General features: G+C 46.5%; 1 protein-coding gene across 2 annotated transcripts in view; it reads left to right on the forward strand.

Moving 5' to 3' along the window:
• Nucleotides 1-21,334, forward strand: part of ncor1 (nuclear receptor corepressor 1) — a 51,531-nt gene extending 30,197 nt beyond the window's left edge. Inside the window, exons 17-45 of one of the 2 annotated variants that reach the window (XM_030101860.1) lie at nucleotides 774-839; nucleotides 3,080-3,216; nucleotides 3,301-3,394; nucleotides 5,114-5,561; nucleotides 5,655-5,778; nucleotides 5,958-6,138; nucleotides 8,208-8,374; nucleotides 8,913-9,027; nucleotides 10,288-10,373; nucleotides 10,479-10,647; nucleotides 10,732-10,857; nucleotides 10,944-11,027; nucleotides 11,199-11,449; nucleotides 11,529-11,835; nucleotides 11,975-12,199; nucleotides 12,445-12,645; nucleotides 13,123-13,272; nucleotides 14,262-14,474; nucleotides 14,568-14,703; nucleotides 15,863-16,335; nucleotides 16,451-16,576; nucleotides 16,837-17,003; nucleotides 17,091-17,305; nucleotides 17,382-17,525; nucleotides 17,674-17,819; nucleotides 17,925-17,978; nucleotides 18,061-18,252; nucleotides 18,333-18,503; nucleotides 19,057-21,334. In XM_030101860.1, coding sequence (XP_029957720.1) covers nucleotides 774-839; nucleotides 3,080-3,216; nucleotides 3,301-3,394; nucleotides 5,114-5,561; nucleotides 5,655-5,778; nucleotides 5,958-6,138; nucleotides 8,208-8,374; nucleotides 8,913-9,027; nucleotides 10,288-10,373; nucleotides 10,479-10,647; nucleotides 10,732-10,857; nucleotides 10,944-11,027; nucleotides 11,199-11,449; nucleotides 11,529-11,835; nucleotides 11,975-12,199; nucleotides 12,445-12,645; nucleotides 13,123-13,272; nucleotides 14,262-14,474; nucleotides 14,568-14,703; nucleotides 15,863-16,335; nucleotides 16,451-16,576; nucleotides 16,837-17,003; nucleotides 17,091-17,305; nucleotides 17,382-17,525; nucleotides 17,674-17,819; nucleotides 17,925-17,978; nucleotides 18,061-18,252; nucleotides 18,333-18,503; nucleotides 19,057-19,298 — 5,210 coding nt within the window. In that variant the 3' untranslated portion in view covers nucleotides 19,299-21,334. The remainder of the gene's footprint in view (nucleotides 1-773; nucleotides 840-3,079; nucleotides 3,217-3,300; nucleotides 3,395-5,113; nucleotides 5,562-5,654; nucleotides 5,779-5,957; nucleotides 6,139-8,207; nucleotides 8,375-8,912; nucleotides 9,028-10,287; nucleotides 10,374-10,478; nucleotides 10,648-10,731; nucleotides 10,858-10,943; nucleotides 11,028-11,198; nucleotides 11,450-11,528; nucleotides 11,836-11,974; nucleotides 12,200-12,444; nucleotides 12,646-13,122; nucleotides 13,273-14,261; nucleotides 14,475-14,567; nucleotides 14,704-15,862; nucleotides 16,336-16,450; nucleotides 16,577-16,836; nucleotides 17,004-17,090; nucleotides 17,306-17,381; nucleotides 17,526-17,673; nucleotides 17,820-17,924; nucleotides 17,979-18,060; nucleotides 18,253-18,332; nucleotides 18,504-19,056) is intronic. The other variant, XM_030101861.1, reaches the window with a different exon arrangement.
• Nucleotides 21,335-21,501: the final 167 nt, after the last annotated feature.

The following is a 21,501-nucleotide window of genomic DNA, read 5'->3' on the forward strand; positions in this document are numbered from 1 at the left end:
ATCCTTAAGGTGGGGGGAGGGGGAGTGGTGGTGGGGGGGGTGAACTTCCTAATGTCAAGGGTACATCTGCAGCTATATTAGTCCAAATGTTTACACAGTCTCAGTGGGTGCAATGGAGTAGAGTGGGCTAGAGTTCATCCGGCCCCCCTCCACTCTCGCCGGCCAGTTCTGTGAATTTAGCCGGGGGGTTGGGGGAGAGGTTTGGTGAACTGTGTGGCCAAGCTGAGACGAGAAGTGGCGCGCATGTGTGTGTATGTGTGTGTCAGACACGCAGTGTCACAGGAGAAGGGGGAGGGGGGAGGGCGGCGTTGGGCTGGCTGTTCTATCTGTCTATTTGTCTCCATCCAAGGCCATTTCCCAAAGAGGGAGGCATCGCTCTCAGCTCCTCCGCTGTCTGGTGCTACATCAGCTGACCAAGGCCCTCCCCTTTGTGGATTAGAGAGGAGGAGGGCTTGCTCTGAGCTGTGGGGAAGGGGAGAGAGAGAGAGTAGGGGGCAGTGGGGGTGGGGGAGTGGAGGAGAGAGAGGCAGAGTGCGAGTGTAAGTGAGGGAGCGGGTCTCTGCAGCCTCTGAATGTAAACAGATTATTAGATTAGTGGCCATGAGAAGGAGACAGCTGAAGAAAGGACTGTCACTCTCTCTCTTCCCTTCTCTCTCTCTCTCTCTCTCTCTCTCTCTCTCTCTGCCTCGTGCCCTCCCTCTTTCACTTTCTCCAGTTTTCTCTCTCTTTCCGTCAGTGCTGATGGGGCTGTGTCTCTCTCCTTTGTGATTTAGCTGGTGCTGCTGAAGCTGGGGAAACTTCTCGCTGGACCGAGGAGGAGATGGAGGTTGCCAAAAAAGGTAACGTTTTAATTCACTTCTCCCTCGTTTCATTCCGCCGTCCTTCCACTCTCCCTCTGCTGCTTCTCTTCATTCCTCTCCTGTTTATCTGATACTGCTTCGCCCTGCCTTTTTTCTCACATGCACTCAGGAATGAATGTGCACATGCGTTCACACAAATAGACGCTTGTGTTGTTGCTGCTCTGCAAGCTGTCAGAAACCCAGGACGATTTTTTTTTTTTGTTTTCTTTCTTTCTTTTTGGCTGCATTGCTCCGCTTGGTTCTCAAAAATGATCTTTTAGAGTCATCCAAGAAGCAACAGAGCGTGGCAGTTATGGCTTCCTCCAAAGATCTTTCCATCTATTATTCACATTCAAATACTGTCAGATTCTTGGTTGGGAAAAAAAATATAAAATTGAAGTTACTGTGGTTTTGTGAATTCGGTGCCTGCTCTCAGGCTGTGCCACTGTACCATTAGTCAGGTCGTCTACCATTCAAGTGTGCCCCCCGCTTCCCCTTTTTGTTTGACTTTGTTGGCATAAGCTCCTATGCAGGGTTCCCTGAGTCCATAGACTTTGGCACAGGGGGAGTAAATAAAGAGATTAATGTGGATTAATTAAAACTCTCTTGGGTGGGTCGACAGGCTCCCCCTTGCAAATATACTCACGGCTCTTATATCCTCAGGCATTCAGACCTGTATGCTACACATGTCTGTGGATTAGTGTAGCTATGAGAGGCCAGTCATATGACAAGCCGGGTTCAGAAATCACTTTCATGTCGTCGCACATGGCCGGTCATGCAAACGCACCATTTCCCTTCAGTCATAGCTGGAGCCTGCGTTAGCCTTGGTGCTAATACACGGCTAGCACATGACAGTCTTTGTCGGAACAGGAGATTATCTTTTGAAAAAAGCATCAAGGCATTAGCAGACATACTTTAAAGCAATCAGACATTTTATTTTTGATCAACTTCTAAGGAGGATTTTTTCATATGATGTGTCCATTTAAATGTTATACTCTTTTCCTTCCTTTTCTACCTCGATGCAGTGTACTCAATTATAGCTGTTTGGATTTCAGATGAAGAGCTTTTCCCCAAGTACTTTATTTGTAAAGATTAACGAGAGTCCTTAATGCTGTTTTGTGTGTCTAATAGACCAGTAACACAAACAGATACCTCCAAAATTAACACAGAAGTTAAACAACTCTGCTCTGACAGACTTAATAAATCTTCATCATTACAAACAGAGATGACCCCCAGTGGCTGAACTGTTGCCTTTTTCTTTTTTAAGTGACTTACTATAGATCTACACTTTTGCCATATCACGTGAGCGCAAAACCAAGACTTGTCAAATTGGGTCGATAAGCCCTCTGAAAGGCTTTAACCAAGGGTGTTATCGTGATAATATTAACGGATTGACTGTTGCTACGGTAGCACAAATAACACTGATATCTATGCTATTTCTGTTTTCTTCTTATCAGAGCCGGTAGAGTTGAGAGTACTTGTCTCGATTGTTTCGCTGGCTCTCGGCCGCTCGTGCACTTCGAGTGCCATTTCATAATGTCGTGGGATGACAATCAACACAGCACAGCCTCCGAGTGTAAATTCATCACGAGGCAGAAGATTTGTGTGTCGTGAATAAAAACAGCGAGTACACCTCAAACCCCCCTCCCCCAGTTATTTCTGCTCTTGAATCTCAACTAAAAAGTTTAAAGAAAGGAACCAAATTAAATATGAGTTCAGATCTTTTAGTCTTGATTAGACGTGAGTTATTCTGAACAGTCCCGAAGTCTTTACAACTTCGCTGAAACCACCAGGAGTTTGTTTTTTGTGTTTAGCTTGTTGGTGATTTGTCATGCTGCCAGTAGGGAGGGCAGGTCACAGAGGTTACAGGATTTAGAGAGAAGAGACGCCCTAATGTCAAAGGTAAATGGCAGTCTTCCAACTCACTGCAGCTTGCCAAGAGGAGTTTCAGAGTTTAGCAAGGCCCTCAAAGCTGATTGTCTGCTCAGCACGCCGTTAATGAGGATAGGGAAGACCAATGGCAAGCCTTGGCAACAGTGAGCTCCTGGGTAGAGCAGTGCCAAAAGTTTTCTGTCAATAGTCGTAACAGTTGTAGCTGTCATTTTCTTGAATCACCAAATATGACGCTGATTAGGAATAAAATAATTACTGGAGATATGTAATGGGAATGTATGAAGTCCTGTGGATTTGTAATAAGGTCGCACCTTTGTTGAGAAATTGCCTGTCGTGTCTCTCATCAGGGCTTGTCGAGCACGGGCGAAACTGGACGGCCATCGCCAAAATGGTAGGCACCAAAAGTGAGGCGCAGTGTAAGAACTTCTACTTCAACTACAAGAGACGTCACAACTTGGACAACCTGCTCCAGCAGCATAAGCAGGTAAGGTGCCGGCAGGCATGTCCACGGCGCCCAGTTTGCTGGAGGACACATGTCGTGACTGTTTCTCGTCTTTCCAATTCCCAGGATACGCGGAGGGCCCGTGCTGATAGGTCTCAAGGTGAAGGTCTTGCCACGGCATCACCTGACGATGACGAGGACAACGCAGATGACAGCGAAGGTCAGAGCAATAGATGATAAGAAGCATGCATACACTGTTAAACACACACTCCAAGAACAATGGTTTGGTCTTTTCCTCCTGTTTTTTTTTTTTTTTTTTTCTTCTTCTTTTTTGAGGGGCAAGTTCAGGGGCAGCACACGTCCTGTTAGGTTTTTGTGTTTGTCCTTGCTGCTGAGTTATGAGAAGCCTCATATCTCATCTTAATCAGAGCTAAGGGTATGGAGAAGGAGAGGGAAAAAAAAAAGTGATCAAGTGCCGCACAAGAATGGAAAGCCTGAACCAGGCTGCCCTTTGTCATGTACAAATTTCATCCGAGGTGATGGCTGTCCTCCGACTGTAATTTTAATGAGCGCCGAGAGAAGGATCAAATGAAAGGAGGCAAGGGGGTAGAAGAAGAGATAAAAGATATGCACTAATTCAGACTGTTGCCTGTTGCATAACGGCTTGAGCCTTTGAAGACTCAAGAAAGCTGGCTCTTTGAACATGAAGTGCTGGACCACTTGTTTGATCCAGCAAGCCCTCCCGTCTGCACCCCCACCTCCCGAAGTCCTTATCTCTGCCGCCGTTAGTCAGTGAAAGGCAGCCAACGCTTATAAAGAAGCACGCTGCTTACACAAATATAGATCCTTGTAAATATTCCCGAATAAGGCTGCTCTTGTTCGACTGTCATTGTTGTCAGAAAATGGTCGCATTCAGAGAAACTCGAATATAATTGAAGCAACCTCCAGTTCTCATGATAGCAGCTGTGACATCAGGAGGTCACGAGGTTTATTTTGTCCTGTTTATTGGACTTTCTGCTCTTCTCATGCAAACCCAAATCTCTCCGTGGGGGCCCTGGCGGGCTGCAGATCACAGAACGTGCAGTTACACTCGAAGGGAAAAGAAGCCTTCGTACGACTCCGTTAAGGCGGACTCTCAGTCATTCGGATGTTTGATGTTTAGCAAACTGCGCCTCTGATTTGGGTTTGATACGTTAAATGCATCTGCAAATTGTCTTTGCATAGACATACCATCTGGATTACCATCACCATGGCAACAACTGCAGCAGTAGACAATACGCAAGCCAAATGGGACAGGTTGATATAAAAAAAAAAGAAGAAGAAGAAGAAGATATGCAGTTTGTGGCCTTAAGATGTATGACTGTCATTTAATTCTTTATTGACATTTAAACTGTATTTCTGCACAGTTTGCATATGAGAGACTTCAAATAGAAGTGTAGAAAGGACAGATTCTGGGTTTTTTTCTTTCTTTTAATGCTGTTCTCGTGTCTTTGAGGCCTTGTGTCTAGCATAGGCTTCCGTTAGACAAATCATTGAACAAAATATGTCCCAAGGTAATCTCACTGTCATGTGTGCACCAAGGGAAAATAAGATGATGCCTACATATAAACATTTGTTTAAAATTCAAGTTGTTAGGTTTGTAGATTTTTTCATGGCATTGAGTTATTTTTTTAGGATTATTCTATGAAGCTCGGATGATAAGTGCCATACTTCAAATGTGAGTGGTTTCATTCACCAATAAATTATTTACCATTTGCTCTCTGACACATTAACCTTCGCTGAATGATTGATCACCGTTAAGCTTCATGTTGTGACTGCTTGGATTCTTTGTTAGCTGTGTTCGACCGGTTGTCATAAATATGCTCAAAAGTCCTGTGAGTTTCGGTCCATTTCATGCATAATTTGACCTGCGCTCATTTATCTTCTGATGCTTCCCCAGGCGGTGACAACAGCTCAGATACAGAGAGCGCCCCTTCCCCCTCCCAGGCGGACTCTTCAAAGTCTGCTGACTCCAAGAGGGGAGACGGCACTGTAGGAGACGCTCAGTGCTCCGATCAGGACAAAGGTCACACCAGCAATGGAAAAGCCCTCGAGCGCTCATACGGGGAACTCCGTGTTAAGGAGGAGAAAAGCCCTGAGAGGGAGGCTGGGTCTCTGGAGGAAAAAGGTAGAGTGGCCTCCTTTGCGGGCTCACTGCATCCGAAAACTGAACCTCAGGATATCGACCTGAAGACCGGAGAGGTTCAGGTCAAGATGGAGCCGGAAATGAAGGAAAAAGGAGAAAAGGGAGATCATGGGGAAAGGCAGAGGGAGCTCAACTCGGATAATGACTCCAGCGCCACCTGCAGTGCAGATGAGGATGTGGAAGCAGAGCCTGAACAACAGAGGTGAACTTTTATAGCCACTCAGTTCATACGCTGTCTGCACACAAAAACAGCTCCAGGCTTTTATGTGCGAGTTCTCCGTGTCACCCACTGCAGATTGTACCTGATGGACAAGCCTTCACTGCTCAACCCTCCGGGCTCGGTGCTGGTGTCTTCACCCAAGCAGGCGCAGCTCAACATGGAGCAGCTGCATCAACGGGCTGCCACCATCCCACCCATGGTTAGTCATTTTTTGGTTGTTTGACTTTCTCTAGCAAAGCAAGTTCTGAGGAAATATATATAGAATTTTTTGTTTATTTTTATTTTTTTTTACTTTCCTTGCTTACTTACCAGTCCAGTCATATTGCTGAGCCCTTTGTAGTATTTCTGTCTTGACTTAATTTGCCCCTGAATTTTTAGGTGCCTGGTTCTTTCGGCCCCGGCGGGATGACCACCAGTGGCCTCGCCATGCTGCAACGCCAGATCAAAGCGGTGCACGAGTCGTCTGCGCACCAGGAAGAGAAGCAGAGGCAGGATCAGGGACACCTGGAGCGCAGACCCCCCTTCCCCACCCGCAGCCCCACCATACTGGATAGAGATGGTAAGCGAACTAAAAAGCCACTCTCTTTCTGTCCTGGACTCTCCCCTCTCCTGTTCACTGCTCCGTCAGCCCTGTTCTCTGTTGCTGCGAGCGGTCTACTATTTATAGCGGGCACTTCTTTTTTTTTCAGGACCCATTCATTTTCGTGCAGTTTCATAAAAGGACACATTTGAAGGTGATCCGAACTGTCATGTAGTGGTTCTGCCTGAGCTCGGACAAAAAAGCATTTGCTGACCTTGTTTTACATTTAGTCCAGATAGCTGCGCTCTCTGCTGCTGCCCCTCTCTCATCCAGGAAGGGAACTGTGGGTTTTTAGAGTTTTTATTTAATATTTTTCTGGATGTATGACTTGAGCGTGTCAGAGACGGATGCTGGCCCTTGGCAGTCAGATGTAGTTTTAGACGAGAGTGCTGCGCAGTCACGAGGCGGACTGAATTATGGCTGGATTTTTTTTTTTTTTTTTTTTTCCGTAAAGCTTTTAGCACCTTATAGTCTGAGTGCTGTGAAGAGCAGAGCAGCTGTCAGTAAGCTGCTGAGCTTTGACACCAGGATATTTATTACATAGGTTTTAGCGGGTGTGTGTCCAGGAGGTGGTGTTAGTTGTCGCGGTCAGTCCACTCTAAATCAGCTCACTGTTCACTGCCTTTGGGTTTTTTAACTCCAGTACTACTTGTCTTCCCTCGGTTGCCATGCCTGTGCACCACGGGTCACCCGGAAAAGGGGACCTGCTCTGGTCAGCCAGGCGCTCGCTCGTCCCCCTGACCCGGTGCGTCCTGCTATAGTGTGCTGTCAGGTGAACGCACACATCATCACCTCCTCCTCGGCCGCCGCCACCCGGTTCCCACCTGGTATCCGCTGTTGATGAGAAGCGTATCTGACATCGGAGGATAATTTTTCATCCCAGTACTTGGAATAGATAGATAGGTCTCTGTATTGTAGTCCTTTGGAGGCTATTATGAGGGAAAAAAATTAAAAATTCTATGGGAATGCAATGTTTTGATTCCTGGAAATACATTCAGAATGAGCAGACTGGCATGAAGCTTTAGTATCACTGTGTCTCATTAGAATGAGAACATTAGTTCGATGTGAGGACTTAATATTGCATTTATTTAAGAAAATGCAATTTTATTGACATTTGCAGTACTTTTTTTAGAATAGTATTGACTTCAGTTGGTTACAAAAGAAAAAGTCAAGTGCTTATTTCTTCTTCCATGCCTGTTTCTTCTCCCTCTTTCAGTCACTTGCTTAGACAAACTCACCTGTTCACATTTTCAGAGCTCAGAGCAGCTCTCTTTTTTGTTAATGATATAGTACTACTATAATATGTTACTGTGTGAGCTGCACGTGAGAACAGCCTCTCACATGGGACAGAAGTGACCGGGCTGTTCGGACTCTGACTGGTGTTTCAGATTAACTGATCTCCCTGTTAACTGTTGACCGACTCCCTTTAGCCACTATCGTTGCTGTTAGTAACAGCAGGTGTTAAACTGAGACTCACAAAAAGTGTGACGCATCAAATGCATGCTTATAGTACTTAATCAATGATATGGTTAACACTGTGTTCAAAACCTGAGACCTTGTTGCACCTTTTCTTTTCACGGCTCTTACAGTTGACGTAGAAGTTATATATTTACAGGAGCTGCTCTGCAACAGGTTTGTTATTTGAGGCAGATTTGTCATGCCCTCAGAAACTATGTTGTTGTTCCTACTGCTGAACCGCCGCATGCATGTTAATGCCCGACACAGTCTCCCTGCAACAGGGATTTACAAACTCGTCATAGGGTGGCGTGTTCTCTTATCTGGCCCCGTATCAGGCAGCGGGACGATGACGTCCATCCCCGCTGCAGAACCTCCCCGAGACATTTGCATTTTTGATTTTGTTGAGTGCACAACACAAAGCACCCTGCCTGCAGGGAGGTTACACTCGGTCCACACGGCTGCATGTCTGTGGTGTGTTATTGTCCGTCAACCTCACAAGCAGAAGTTGATTCAGAAACTTTGTTGATTTTGAGCTGATGTTTATTGTTGATATTCAGAACCAACACCTTCTTCTTTTTAATCTCCTCCAGTCCTCCACCCTGTTCCCAACCAACTGGTTCAGGGCATGCCAGATGGAGTCCGCGTGACGTTCAGCAGACCCAGTCGAATTCCCAACATTCCCTCTCCTCCTCCACTCATTCCAACCACCAAGCCCACAGACAAGCCCTCCTTCATCCACGGGGGCTCCATCTCCCAGGTGAGACACCCAGAGCTCTGGTGGAGCAGTCCTGTTCTTATTTTCCCTCAGTAGTCATGATCTGCCATCTTAAAGACATCCGAACATAGTGTAGCAGGAAGTTTTTCTGAAGTCAGTAAACAAGTTTGGCAACTACCAGCTGAAACATACACTGAGATTGAACTCTAAGTCTGAGTCACTGCTGAAAGCTTGACTGAAATGTTACCTTCCTTCTCTCTTATAGTAGAGGATTGATATGAAGATGAGCATTGCTGGCAGTGGCAATTCAACCATCATCCAGTGAAAACAGTCATTTTCCAAGCTATAGCTGAATTTCTCATTCATACTGTTTCTGTTGCTGATGCCAGCATTACAGCTCCTTCTGTTTTGTTTATGGACATGATATTTTTTCTTTGTGTGTTCCACTGTGCTTTGAGCTAAAACGGCAAAAGCTCATCATCATCATCATCGTCATCGTCATTGTCGTCTCTCTGTGGTGCCTCTATCAGTCTCATGAACACAGCGACGGAGTGTTTAAATGTGTTGTTTGCTTCTCCAGGGAACTCCTGGCACATACTTACCGTCCCATCCTGTGTACGGGCCAGAGGGGACGAAGAGCTCTGTGGGTTCCATCTCTCTGGGTCTGCCTCGGCAGCAGGATCTCAACAAGCCTGGTAGGATGACAAACGTCCACATGACGAAGCTTTTTCTTGTCACCTGCTATTAACAATGAAGGCCAAGTGTGACGTAATAACAGAAGAATTCCTAAGGCAAACATTAAACGCTGAACTCGGCTGGTTTAATGACACCCCTGGGTTAGATTCACATTTACTGTAATACTTTAACTCTACGCCTCATTACACGGTCCGATATATTTAATGGATGTTTCATCAAGCAAGCAATCAAAAAATAGATGTTTCACTTATCCTTCTATAATAAGACAAAATGGCACCTTTAAAATTCCTCGGTGAACAGGTAGCCTGTAATTACAGATAAACACAGCCTTTATTTTTGACTCCTGAATTGAAAGATAAATGAGACAATCATGGAGGGCAAACACAGGTCATTTACACTCCCGCTGTCACTTTTACAGAGAATACCACTCTGAGAAGATCTGCTTTCTGGCAAGACTGTGGTTCTGTAAATAAAAAGTGAATTCTTTAGCATTTTTTTCCCAATGTTTTCTTTTACATCTAAAAACCTGGAGCAACTTGTACACAACCCTCCATTAAAACCTGGACGTGACACAAATGTATTCATTCGACGATGACACATCAGACGACTGAAAAGCAGCATCATCTGCAGAAAAAAGGCAGATGAATTGGTGAAATTGTGTTGCCTCAAACTAGAGAAGCACACATGGTTTGAATGTAAGAGGCGTGTGAAACACATTTTAGTTCATTAATCAAATACAACTTCATCATGGTGGGACTGGACAGGTAAAACAGCGCCATATTAACCTTTCAGTGTTTATTTATTGTGGCATAATTTGTAAGAGATGAAGCTTTCTATATTTTCACAAAACCAAGCAAATCTAAACTTGAAGCCAATTTTAACAAAAACTTCTGGTGTAAAATACAGTAGGACATGGTTGTGTGGGCTGCTGCTAGTCTGCTAGCATGGATCTCATCCTCTGTGTTGTGTTGTCGTGTCTGTTAAGAAATTTGTTTACAAAAAATAAATCGGTCTTCTTTGAAACTTTTTCAATTTGCTTGGTGGCTTAGCAGGCTGGATTGAAGCCTGTTGTGGGCCAGTGTTGGCCCTCGGGCCTTATGTTTGATACACAAATTATGTTCAAGATTGTAATGAAAGTAATAAAGTCATGTTTTGTGTGTTGGCTGTGTAGTAGGTAAATTGCACAAGGACGAGTACTGAATTCAGAAATTTGCCAAACTCACCCAAACTCGTGCTTCTGTCTGTCTGTCACATGACAGGAGCTGCAGTTCCATCCATCCAGGATGGCAGAGGGGGCCTGGCAAAGGTCAGCGAGGGCCTGGCATCAAAAGGATCAATCACCCAGGTAATGAATGCTTGAAATTCTTTGTTTTACAAGTTGTTTTTGTTTGACAGATTGTGGCCATCATCTCATTTGGTGTTTTGTTTTTTCTCCCCTTCATTTCAAAAGGGCAAGCCAGCCCTGTCCCAGTCCAACATGGCTGCAGACCTCATGACGGGCTCGATCACCAAGCTAGTCGCCAAGGAGCCGAGCGGGTCGGACAAGGGCAGGGGGGAGCAGCTGCCAACAGGTTATGTCATCTATGAAGGCGAGAATGGCCACATCGTCTCCTACGACCGTGAGTGTTTTTTGAGGTCATGTAGCCTCAGTGCATTTCCTCACCAAACACTCAAGCCTGACCTTGGCTGTTTACGTCAAACAGCTAACAAGAACCCGAGGGAAAACACCCGCAGCCCCCGAACAGGCCACGAACTGAAACGCACTTACGAGATGATGGAGGGCTCTATGGGCAGAGGACACCCTGGCAGGGAAGGAGCGCAATTTGAGGGTACGGTTTGTGTGTGAGAAAAAAATACACTCTGTTTCCTGCCTGATGTGGCGCACATGTGGAGTGACACTACCTGCTTTTATTAGGATTATTCAGCAGAGCCGTGCCCAGAGAAGGTCTCCATGGGGACTCGAAGGAAAGACCTCTGATCACAGGATCCATCATGCAAGGTAAATGTTGATGCACTCGACTCTCAAAGTATCTCCTCGACATCTTGCTGTGGTTGAGTTTCAGCTACTCTACAAGGCAGTGATCGACTTCCTCAGTCTTAAAACTGCATGTAATGTTTTGTTTTGTCACGTTATTAAAGTGAAGGTGAAATTATTTTCAAATGTTTCCAGGAACGCCCAGAACAGCTGCAGAGAGTTACGAGGACGCCATGAAGTACGGGAAGCAGATCAAGCGAGAGAGTCCACCGATTCGCTCGTTTGAAGGGGGTATCGGGAAAGGCAAGCCCTACGAAGGGGTTAACACCATCAAGGAGATGGGACGCTCCATTCACGAAATCCCCCGGCAAGATCAGTCTGGCCAGGACATGTGCAAGACCCCCGACCTGTCAGACAGGAGGGTGGCGGAGGGCTCCATGTCTCAGGTGAGACGAGACACTGAGTCATGTTCATTTAAAAAAGAAAAAAGAAAAACAGTTTTTGACCGGCCTGCTGTCTCTCCAGATTCATCCGATGAACCAAACTATCAAACACAATGTCAAGTCCCTCATCACCAGTCCCAGTAAGCTTCCCCACGGCATGCCCCAGCTGGAGGTCATAGAGCGGGCCAAATACGACGACAGCAAGCTGGTGCGGCACACGTCCGTGGTCAACTCCACCGCCTCTGTGCTGCGCTCCACGCACCAGGAGAGCGCCAAATCCCAGCTCAGCCCGAGCATGTACGAGGACGCCAACGCTCGCAGGACCCCCGTCAACTACAGCTCCAATCCCGGGTCCAGAGGCTCACCCATGCTGGGACGGACTCCAGAAGGTGCGAGCTTGGGATGTTTAGTTTTTTTTAAATTGGACACCTCTAAAGTTCATAAATATATTTTTTTGTCTCTGTGGCATAATTACTGAAACGAACTGTGTGAACAAGCTGTGTGTGTGTGTGTTCCTCCCTGCTGCAGGTGGCATGAGCTCTGGGAAATCTGCAGCACACGAGAGAAAGAGCGTCATGACCCCGACGCAGAGGGACAGTGTCCCGGCCAAGTCCCCGGTGTCAGGCGGGGACCCTGTGGCCTCTCACAGCCCGTTCGACCCCCACCACCGGCCCGTGGTTCCTGGAGAAGTGTATCGACCCCATCTGCATCCACACCTTGACCCCAACCTGGCCTTCCGAGTGCTGGATCCCGGTACGGCGTTTGAACACCTTTCACAGTCGTTCTACTTCAATCACGAACGAAGTGACGGTTAGCCTTTATTCCTGCGTAAATTGATGAAAGCATCTCAGGCTTTCTAATCCATACGCATCGCATGTCCGGGATCTTTTTTCAGCTGTTGACGTCAGCAGTGGTGATCAGTATCTGTGAACCTTCTGTTCATATGTTTTTCTTCTTTTCTTTCTTTTTTTTTTTTTCCAACCTGACCGCTCTTGCAGCATTCATGTTCTCCAGGCAGCCGTCACCGACGGGCTACCATAACACCTACCAGCTGTACACCATGGAGAACACACGGCAGACCATCCTCAACGACTACATCACGTCCCAGCAGATGCAAGTCATCCCTCGGTCTGACATGGCCAGGGGGATTTCGCCACGGGAGCAGCCCGTCACTATCCCTTACCCAGCCGGAGCTCGAGGTATGACCCTGGGTATGACCCCCACTAGATAACCTGCCTTCGCCGGCCACGGCGGGCAGAGGAGAGGCCGTGGGCCGGAGGTTCTGTAGTATGCAGACTCTGTGCTTGTGAAGTAGTGGCTACCTTTTCCAGACGCCCAGAAGCAAATGACCTAGACAAATTTGTCTGATTTATTGATTTACTTTTTGTTTTCTTTTCTTTTCCTAATGTTGGGGCTGCAACTGATTCGGTTTCTGCTCAATTTTTCCATTGGATACGGTCATCCAAATCTCCATTTGCTGAGTGGTTGCCTCATACAAGTTGACCACTATTCCACTCTGTTTGCAGCCCTGTTGCTTACTGATCAATCTGTATTTGGGAGAACTAACAGATAAAGGTGACGGGTTACAGTTAAGTGTATACGGTGTTCATACATTCAGAAATTGATGGATCGGTTCTTGTTGTTCACCGCTGGCCCTTTGCTTCTGTCTGTAAAAGGGATTATTGATCTAGCCCAGATGGCTCCAACTATCCTGTTGCCTCACCCTGGGGGAACAGGTGCTCCCACTGCGGAACACATGGCCTACCTCACTGGAGCTCAGCCCCCTTTCCCTCCTAGGCCCTTCAACCCAACCTCCATATCACAAGGTGAGGACCCCACCCCCCCCTGTCCCTAAACCCTGTGCTCCCTTACCCTCCTTGGCACCATCTCCAAGTCCCCTCACACCTCTGTGAGAGTGCAGCCCTGCACTGCACCCTCCTGAGGGGGGTCAAAGGTCAGTTCTGCGCGTCCGGTCACCGTGCAGCTGCTGTCGCTGTGGGAATTTCCCACGAAGATGTCTGTTTCGAAACTGAAGTGTTTTTGTGTGTATGTCATTATGTCCATTTTTAGGAGCACCAAATATTTGGAAATGGCTGGGAATAGTGTTTATTGCTTTCTTTCTTTTTTTTTTTAATCTAGGTTTTTATTTCCTGTGGACCTGTTTACACAATAACATGTTTAAGGAAAAGCAAAGTTTTGTTTCATTTTAGCCGTTTGTTTCCACATCAACAGCATCTTTAGTACCTAAAAGTGGCTTCCAGGGGGCAGTGTTTTCGAACTGTTCTGATCTCAGTCTGGATCATTTTTTTTAAAGCTTTTGGTGCATCTGCAGTACTTGAAGATGCACGTCACCATAGTGGTCAGTAGACAATAGATCATCGCTAATGGCACAGTCGAGGCTGCAGAGTACAGTTTGTTCTGCTCACCCTATTAAATCTAACAGATTTCTTTCATGTAATGTTAATTCATTGTGATTTACTGCACCATCAGTGTGCACTCGCATTCTGTTACATTAATAAACACACATATCTACCATATTTAGTGTCACATATTGTCAGAAGCTCACTTGAAGTTGAGTATTAATTGTTTCTTGGGAGTTTTGAAAAACAAGTCTACGTAATGCTTTCCAGGCAGGCAGGAGTCTTGTTTGCTCACCAGCACTTTTGGTTTCAACTGAATACCTGAACAATATGATTGAACTGTGGTAGTTTCGAAAATCTACCATTCTGAGGAAACCCTGTCCCGTCCTTCTGAGATCACACCAAGAAGATTAGAGAAGTGAACCCCGTGTCTGTGACCTTGTCGTCTCCTGTAGGTCACCCAACGCACCTCGCTGCTGCCGCCGCCGCCGCCAGTGCAGAGAGAGAACGGGAGCGGGAGCGGGACCGGGAGCAGCAGGAGAAAGAGAGGGAAAAGGAGAGAGAAAGGGAGCTGAGAGAACGCGACCGGGAGCGGGAGAGGGAGCGCGAGCGAGAAATGAGAGAACGGGAGCGGGACAGAGAGCGAACCAATGAATACATCCGAGGAGGTGAGACAACGGCGCTCTGAAATCACCTCGCGATTAGCTAATAAAGTAAAACTTTCATTTCGAAGTGTTAAAACATTTTTTTTTGTCTATAAGGTGGTCAAGAGCAGCCCGTCCGGCCGGGGAGTCGAGGTTATCTGCACTCGCCCTCCCCTTCCCTCAGGACACAGGAAGTGGTGGTTCAGCAGCGGCCGAGCATCTTCCAGGGAAAGAGTGTCATCACATCTCTCATGTACGCCTTCAGATCACATTTTACATCCAACACACCCATATTGTGTTCATGTGCAGTCAGATAAATATATGTATGTACATGATTACATTTTGGACAGCGGTATAATATGACATTTGTCTGGTAATCCTAAAATAATGTTCACGATGTTGTCATTGAATTTAAGATGTTTGAGTTGGACCGGACCAACCACACACTTTACACCAAGCCATGAAATGATTACAGGCTCAGCGGTGAACCACGCTGAAACTTCATGCCGTCAGCTCTGCCGTTTCAAATTGTTAGAGCTTAAAAACCCTGTTTTGATTACTAGCTCTAAAAGAAGCTCTGGACCATCAGCTAAAGTTAGCAGCACCAGCCCAGATTTGGGCGCAGGATGCAGATGAGTTTAAACTGGGAGAGAAGCGCCCCAGAGATGTTTCTGTCTGCTGTGTGGACCGCCTCCCCAGAGGATCAGTTATATTTTTATAACAGTGCTGAAGGCTTCCACAGAAAGATGTATGAAACAGATTGTTAAAAAAAATATTCTGCTGAGATGGTGGATAATTTCACCGCACTTGGCTTTTTTATATGCTTGAAACAGTAGGAGACTGACTCATGAGTGTGTGTTATTTGTTTGCATAATGAATTACAGTGACGTTTGTGAGTCTGTAATGAGATTTGTTAGTGCACATTCAGATTTGTGTTTACAGATTTGTATGTGTCTATCAAAAACGTGTGTGTTCATACAAGATTTGTGAAAATATAATTAGATCTGGGGATGAGGGATTCAAGTAGTGCTTCTGTAATCTGTTTTGTGCACACTGAGATATGCTTATAAACCTTTAAACCTCTACTTCGACAGTTTTACTTGACGTATTCAGATTGTTCGTCATGTTTTTCACCTCAATTATTGTGAAAGATTCCAAACATCAGTATAAAAACAGAGCAGTTTAGCAGCATGATGCTGTGGCTCAAAAAATCTAAGAAATGACTTCACACTGAAATATTGAGTTTGTTGAAATAATAGCTGCTGGTAGATTGAGGCCTTCAGGTATAAAAGCAAGTTGAAGGATTTAAATGTGTGTCCAATCAATTCCTCTTCTCACTAATGGCACTGCTACCTCTAGTCCCTGGTCAGGTTTGTTTTAGATGAGATTTTACCTTCTTCTTTCCTCTGCAGGCCTCATTCAGCCGCGGCAGCGTCGGCGCCTCAGAGCAGCTCTCGCTACAACACTGCAGCCGACGCTCTGGCTGCGTTGGTGGACGCTGCAGCGTCTGCTCCGCAGATGGACGTGGCCAAAGTGAAAGACAACAAACATGAGCGGGACGCGGATATGTCTTCGGCTCGGCGGCCGGCCAGCCTCCCCGACCAGCAGCAGCAGCAGGAGGTGGAGAGGCAGTCCCTGCAGTCGCCCTACGGCGCCATGTCTCTGCCGGGGGGGAAGCCCCATCCAGCTTACTCTGAAGGCCCCGGGGGCGGAGTGAAGGAGAAGGGGCCGCAGACCAAGTCTCGCATCGAAGAGGAGCTTCGGGTTCACGGGAAGACGACGATCACAGCAGCGAGCTTCATCGACGTCATCATCACACGTCAGATAGCCTCCGACAAAGACTCGCGAGAGCGAGGCTCCCAGAGCTCCGACTCCTCCGGCAGCTGTGAGCAACATTCTAACTCCGCTCATTTTCATTTCTCTGAATAAAAACTCCATGTGCCATGAGCAAACCTTCATATTTCCTTGTTCTGAACTTTTTGTTCCCTCTTATTCTGTAGTGTCGTCCAGTCGATATGACAACAGCGGTGGAGGAGCCATCGAGGTGATCAGTCCTGCTAGTTCCCCAGTCCAGCCTCAGCAGGACAAACCGGACGACGGACAGCAGCAGCAGCAGCAACCAGCAGGTATAAGCACGGAAGGAAACACCTGATTGTTCGTGAAGATTGACGTCGGAGTGGGATTGTAGCAGTGGTGAGGCAGACTTGGGGATGAAGCATAAATTTAGCGATGTCGAAACAATTGTTTCGACAACTATATTAAATATAGTTTAGCCGAACTTGATTGACCTCATCTACTGAAGACGATACTTGAAACTGTCAGTTAGCGTTCCTCTTCACCCGTCTAGTCACCACGTTGCACTCAAACTTGTTTTTGGCCCCTGCAGATAAATATAAGCTACCGGTGGGCACTCGGGCGATTGGAATGAGTCGTTACCGGACGTCAGGAGAGCCCTCACAGTCCAGTTCCCATCAGCCCCCGTCCTCCCAGGCCGACAGCTACTCGCAGGTCCCCAAAACTCACAGAGTCATGACTCTGGCAGACCACATTTCGGTAAGACATTATCATAAACTTTGCATCAGGTAACTCGCTATACACGTCATGCCCAACTCGGTTCTGTGTTCAACTCGTGCATTGCAGCAAATCATCACCCAGGACTTCGCCCGAAACCAGGATCCCCCTCCAGCCTCCTCGGCCTCTGCCACATTCCAGAGCGTGGGGCCGCCCGTGTCCTCGTCAGGCCGAGTCAAGGTGCCCAGCCGTTACAGTCCCGAGAACCAGGTCCAGGCCCCCCATCATCAAAGACCCTCCAACAGAGTGTCTCCAGAAAACGCCCCCGACAAACCCCGATCCAGGTACATCACCCGGAAAACAGGAGCAAGAAGTGTCAACCAGAGTCTGTGTTAATCTTGTTCTGCACTTCCTGTTCAGGCCCGGGAAGTCTCCAGACAGAGGAGGCAGACAGATGGAAAACTACGAACCCATCTCTCCACCACAGAGTTATCAGGGCCTGGAGAAGCAGGAGGCTGCTGGGGCTCAGGCTCAGAGACAAGAGGCTGACAACTCAGAGATCAGGTAGAGGAGTCCAGCTGTCTGCTTCACGCTACGAAGCTGTCAGACCTACAGGACAGTTCATATTCATTCCATTTGTTTCAACCAACTCATTCCGATTTTTCTGGTAAATATTCCACTTCTTTGTCTTTTTGTCTGTGTGTGTTTGAAGGAGTGACTCACGGTCACCGGGCAGTGTGAGCTACCTGCCATCCTTCTTCACCAAGCTGGAAAATACTTCACCAATGGTGAAATCCAAGAAGCAGGAGATCTTTCGTAAGTTGAACTCCACCTCTGGTGTCGGTGATTCCGATGTTGGTAAGTGGGTGTTTGACCTCATTGGCATGTGGTGGCATTGAAGCATGATGAGCGTCTCATTGTAGGAAACAGTAATAAGTCAAAAGCCTTTAAACTTTCTTGCAGGAAATGCACAACCCGGCACAGAGATTTTCAACTTGCCTGCTGTTACAAGCTCCAGTAAGTGACAGTGAGATTCACTCACATGCTTCGCTGTTGGATGGAGGTTTCTTTTCTCAGCCTTTGAGTTTGTGGTTTACAGGTAGCATCAACCCCCGGAATCACTCCTTTAGTGACCCAGCCAGTAACCTGGGCCTGGAGGACATCATTCGCAAGGCCTTAATGGGAAACTTGGAGGAAAGACAGGAGGAGCACCAGGGAGGAGTCGCCATCAGCAACTCTTCAAATACGGGCAGCGACACCCGGCAGGAGGCCAGTCCCTCGCCCAGTATGGGTAAGCAGGAACTCACGCAGCTGACTGCTTTCATCTGAAGGTGTCTCACTTTTCTGATCGACACATTCGGCTGACTACAGGGAAGCAGAAGCAGAGCAAAACCAACAACAGAAAGTCCAAGTCACCGAACCTGGGTCAGGCGTACGCTGGAGGGGAGCGTCCCTCGTCGGTGTCCTCCGTTCACTCCGAGGGAGATTATCACAGACAAGCCCAACCCCAGTGGAGCTGGGACGACCGGCCCTCGTCCACAGGTGACTAGTGTTAACCCCCACTGGGACAGGTTCCTTTGTGTAATCAATACATCCAGCAGGGCATGTTGCTGGATTCACGTGGGGCAGCGTTTCTAATCCAAACATGAATGAAACACAATCAATACTGCGAGAATAAGCATTTATGTGTTACCTAATATATCTAGGTCTCATCAGTTCTGCTTTCTTTGCTTCTTTTGCTGGTCGACTGACTGGGTTTTGCTACGCATTGACAAATTCCCTGGAAATATACCAAATTGCGCATCAAGATGGACAGAAGGCTCCACCCATATCCGTCTGTTAGGCGTCAGTCATAGTGAGAGTTTTTCATGGATATGGGTTGTTAAGTGAGCCCAGTTCAGAGGATGAATGCAGCGCGTTTCATATGGTTTGAACTTTTTAATAATTTGAAAATTCTCAAAAAGCATTACAGACACGAATCTGTTTCACAGTTTAGCCTGACGGCCCAGTTTCAGGGTGGTAATAGCATTAAACACAACTGCAGAGCTGGTTTTACTGATATTCCATCAACGTCGTTCTCCTCCTCTCTCCCCAGGACCCATGCAGTTCCCGTACAACCCGCTGACCATGCGGATACTGAGCAACACGCCACCCACCTCCATCGCCTCGCCCACCATACAGAGCCAGCAGCAGCAGCCTCAACAGCCACAGCAGCATCAGCAGCAGCAGCAGCAGCAGCAGCCGCCGCCTCCGGCCGGAGCCCCAGTGGCCCAGCAGCGGGTGTGGCAGTCCCTGCTGTCGGAGCAATACGAGACCCTGTCCGACAGCGACGACTGAGCCCCGCTGGCTTCAGCCCCGAGTCCCAGAAGAGAGAAGCCTGAGCCCAGGCTCGTCCAGTCACCTCCCCACCAAGAACTAACCTCACTCCTCCCAGAGTGTGCGCAGTAGATTGGGTGGTGTCCTTTTTATTTTTGGTGCTATGGCGCCCCCCGGCTGTCTGCTCAGAGTATGAGCAGCAGCAGCCCGTGACAGGCAGGGCTCTCCTGAGCAAGACTTAGTTTTGGCCCTGAAGCACTCATCCAGCCTGATGGAGGGAATGACACGATAATAAAGATGAAGAACTTAATATGTAAGAAGAAACTATTTCTGAATCCTGTTTGATTTCTGTAAAGATATACCGTATCTTTAAGGAAATCAGTGTATGTAAATAGAGTAACCTTTTGCAGTGTTTTTCTTAACTTGATGATTTCTTATTTTAATGTTGCTTTTAAATTGATCCACTTTAAAATGGGAAGAGTCGGGGTGTAATCTTAAATGCCACAAGTTGGTCGCCACCCTGCCCACATCACTCAGCACCCGCTCATCGCTTCACCATAGTGACCCTACCAGAGACCAGATCTGTGGTTTGTACTTGACCGTGACAGGAGCACACGGAGACTGTGCCCCCCTGCAGCAGCGCGCCATCCACCAAGCACCACCAGAGCCCTGGACAATGTGGACATCGGAGGACTAAAACAAACAAGACTAAACATTTCAAACAGCAGCGATATCTGATGCCTTGTCTTCATCACGCAGAGGACATGATGCATGGATTGGATGGTAGAGAGGATTTCTCGCCCGTTTTTTGAAACAAGTTGAGAACACTGGTGTCATAGCAGAAAGGTGAAAGGTCTGATATAAGCTTAATTTTACCGGAAATTATGACTACTCCATGACCCCGTCTGAAAAATAAAAGTGAGCCAATGTGTTTTTTTTTTTTTTTTCTCCTTCTATCAACAGAGCTGACTATATTGTGTGTCACATGTAGCCGTCTCTCCGCAGTTTCCGTTTCCAACCTGTCCAGAATGATTTGCTCCGCAATGTTGTCATGGTGAAAAAAAAAACAAGTATGTCAGGAAGTTTTTGTTTGTTTTGGGGGGATGCTTTTCGCCATGCCTTGTGACTTGAGAAAGAAGGCAGCTTTAACTAATTTTCTCAGAGATATACGTTGTTTGATGTTTGTATTTGTTTCTGTAGTCCCTCTTTTTATATATACATATATACATGTATATATGTATATATATACATATACTGTCCTGACAAAACTCTGAACTCTGTAAATTGTCTGTCTTTCCATTACACAAAAAAGACAAAACTAACCAAACAAAGAATGGTCTGCACCGTTGTTGCACTTTTTTTTTTTTTCTTTGTAGCTTTTGACAACAAAAAAAAAAGCATACTACCTGCTGTGTAACTTATTCAGCCTCCAGTCCAGGAGTATACTAAGATGTGCTTTAACTTTTCCCACCACTCACAGATATCTGGAATTATTGAGCTCCTCTCTCTTTATGTAGCTGGTACATAACTTGTTTCAGTATGACGCTTCGCTTCACGGTTTTAAGTGTGTGGTACCATTTAATGTGTAGAAGTCTGCCGTCACGCATTTCATTAGCGTGACCACTTAATCTCCGCTTTCATGGCATCAATCCACAGGCATATAGCTTCCAGTATGAGTTATGTTAGGTCAACATCATAAATGGCAGTAACGTTCCTTTCTGAGTCTTTATTCTTTTTGTGACTTTGTGTGTGTGTGTGTGTGTGTGCGCGTGTGTGTGTGTGCGTGCGTGTGTGTGTGTGTGTGGCAAAAAAATAACATTTTGGCTTTTTGGGTTTTCATTCTGCTCAGTTCACAGATCCATTTTCCTCTGAACTTGATATTTCCTTCTTTTTCCTTTCATTTTGACTTTGAATAATTTGTAGTAGCACATTTTTATTATTTTTATTTTTTTTTTTGTCATTTTCAACATCTTTGTTCGTCGTCCTGTTAAAGATGGGATGTTATGTGTTTACAGACGCAATGACAAAAAAAGTTTACAAACTTGAATCTTAAAAAAGAAATCCGACATGAAGCCGAAAAAGAATTGGAGCATCTTTTCAGCTCTCTAAGCAAAACCGAACTTTTTTTGTCTTTTTGAAAAATTGAGACTTGAAAACCCGTGTATCCTATGATGTTGAAATGCAATGTTTGTATCGCACAATGTCTCTCAGTAGGCTATTACAA

The sequence above is a fragment of the Salarias fasciatus genome, chromosome 10, assembly GCF_902148845.1.
Source record: "Salarias fasciatus chromosome 10, fSalaFa1.1, whole genome shotgun sequence".
In the NCBI taxonomy this organism is placed as follows: Eukaryota; Metazoa; Chordata; class Actinopteri; order Blenniiformes; family Blenniidae; genus Salarias; species Salarias fasciatus.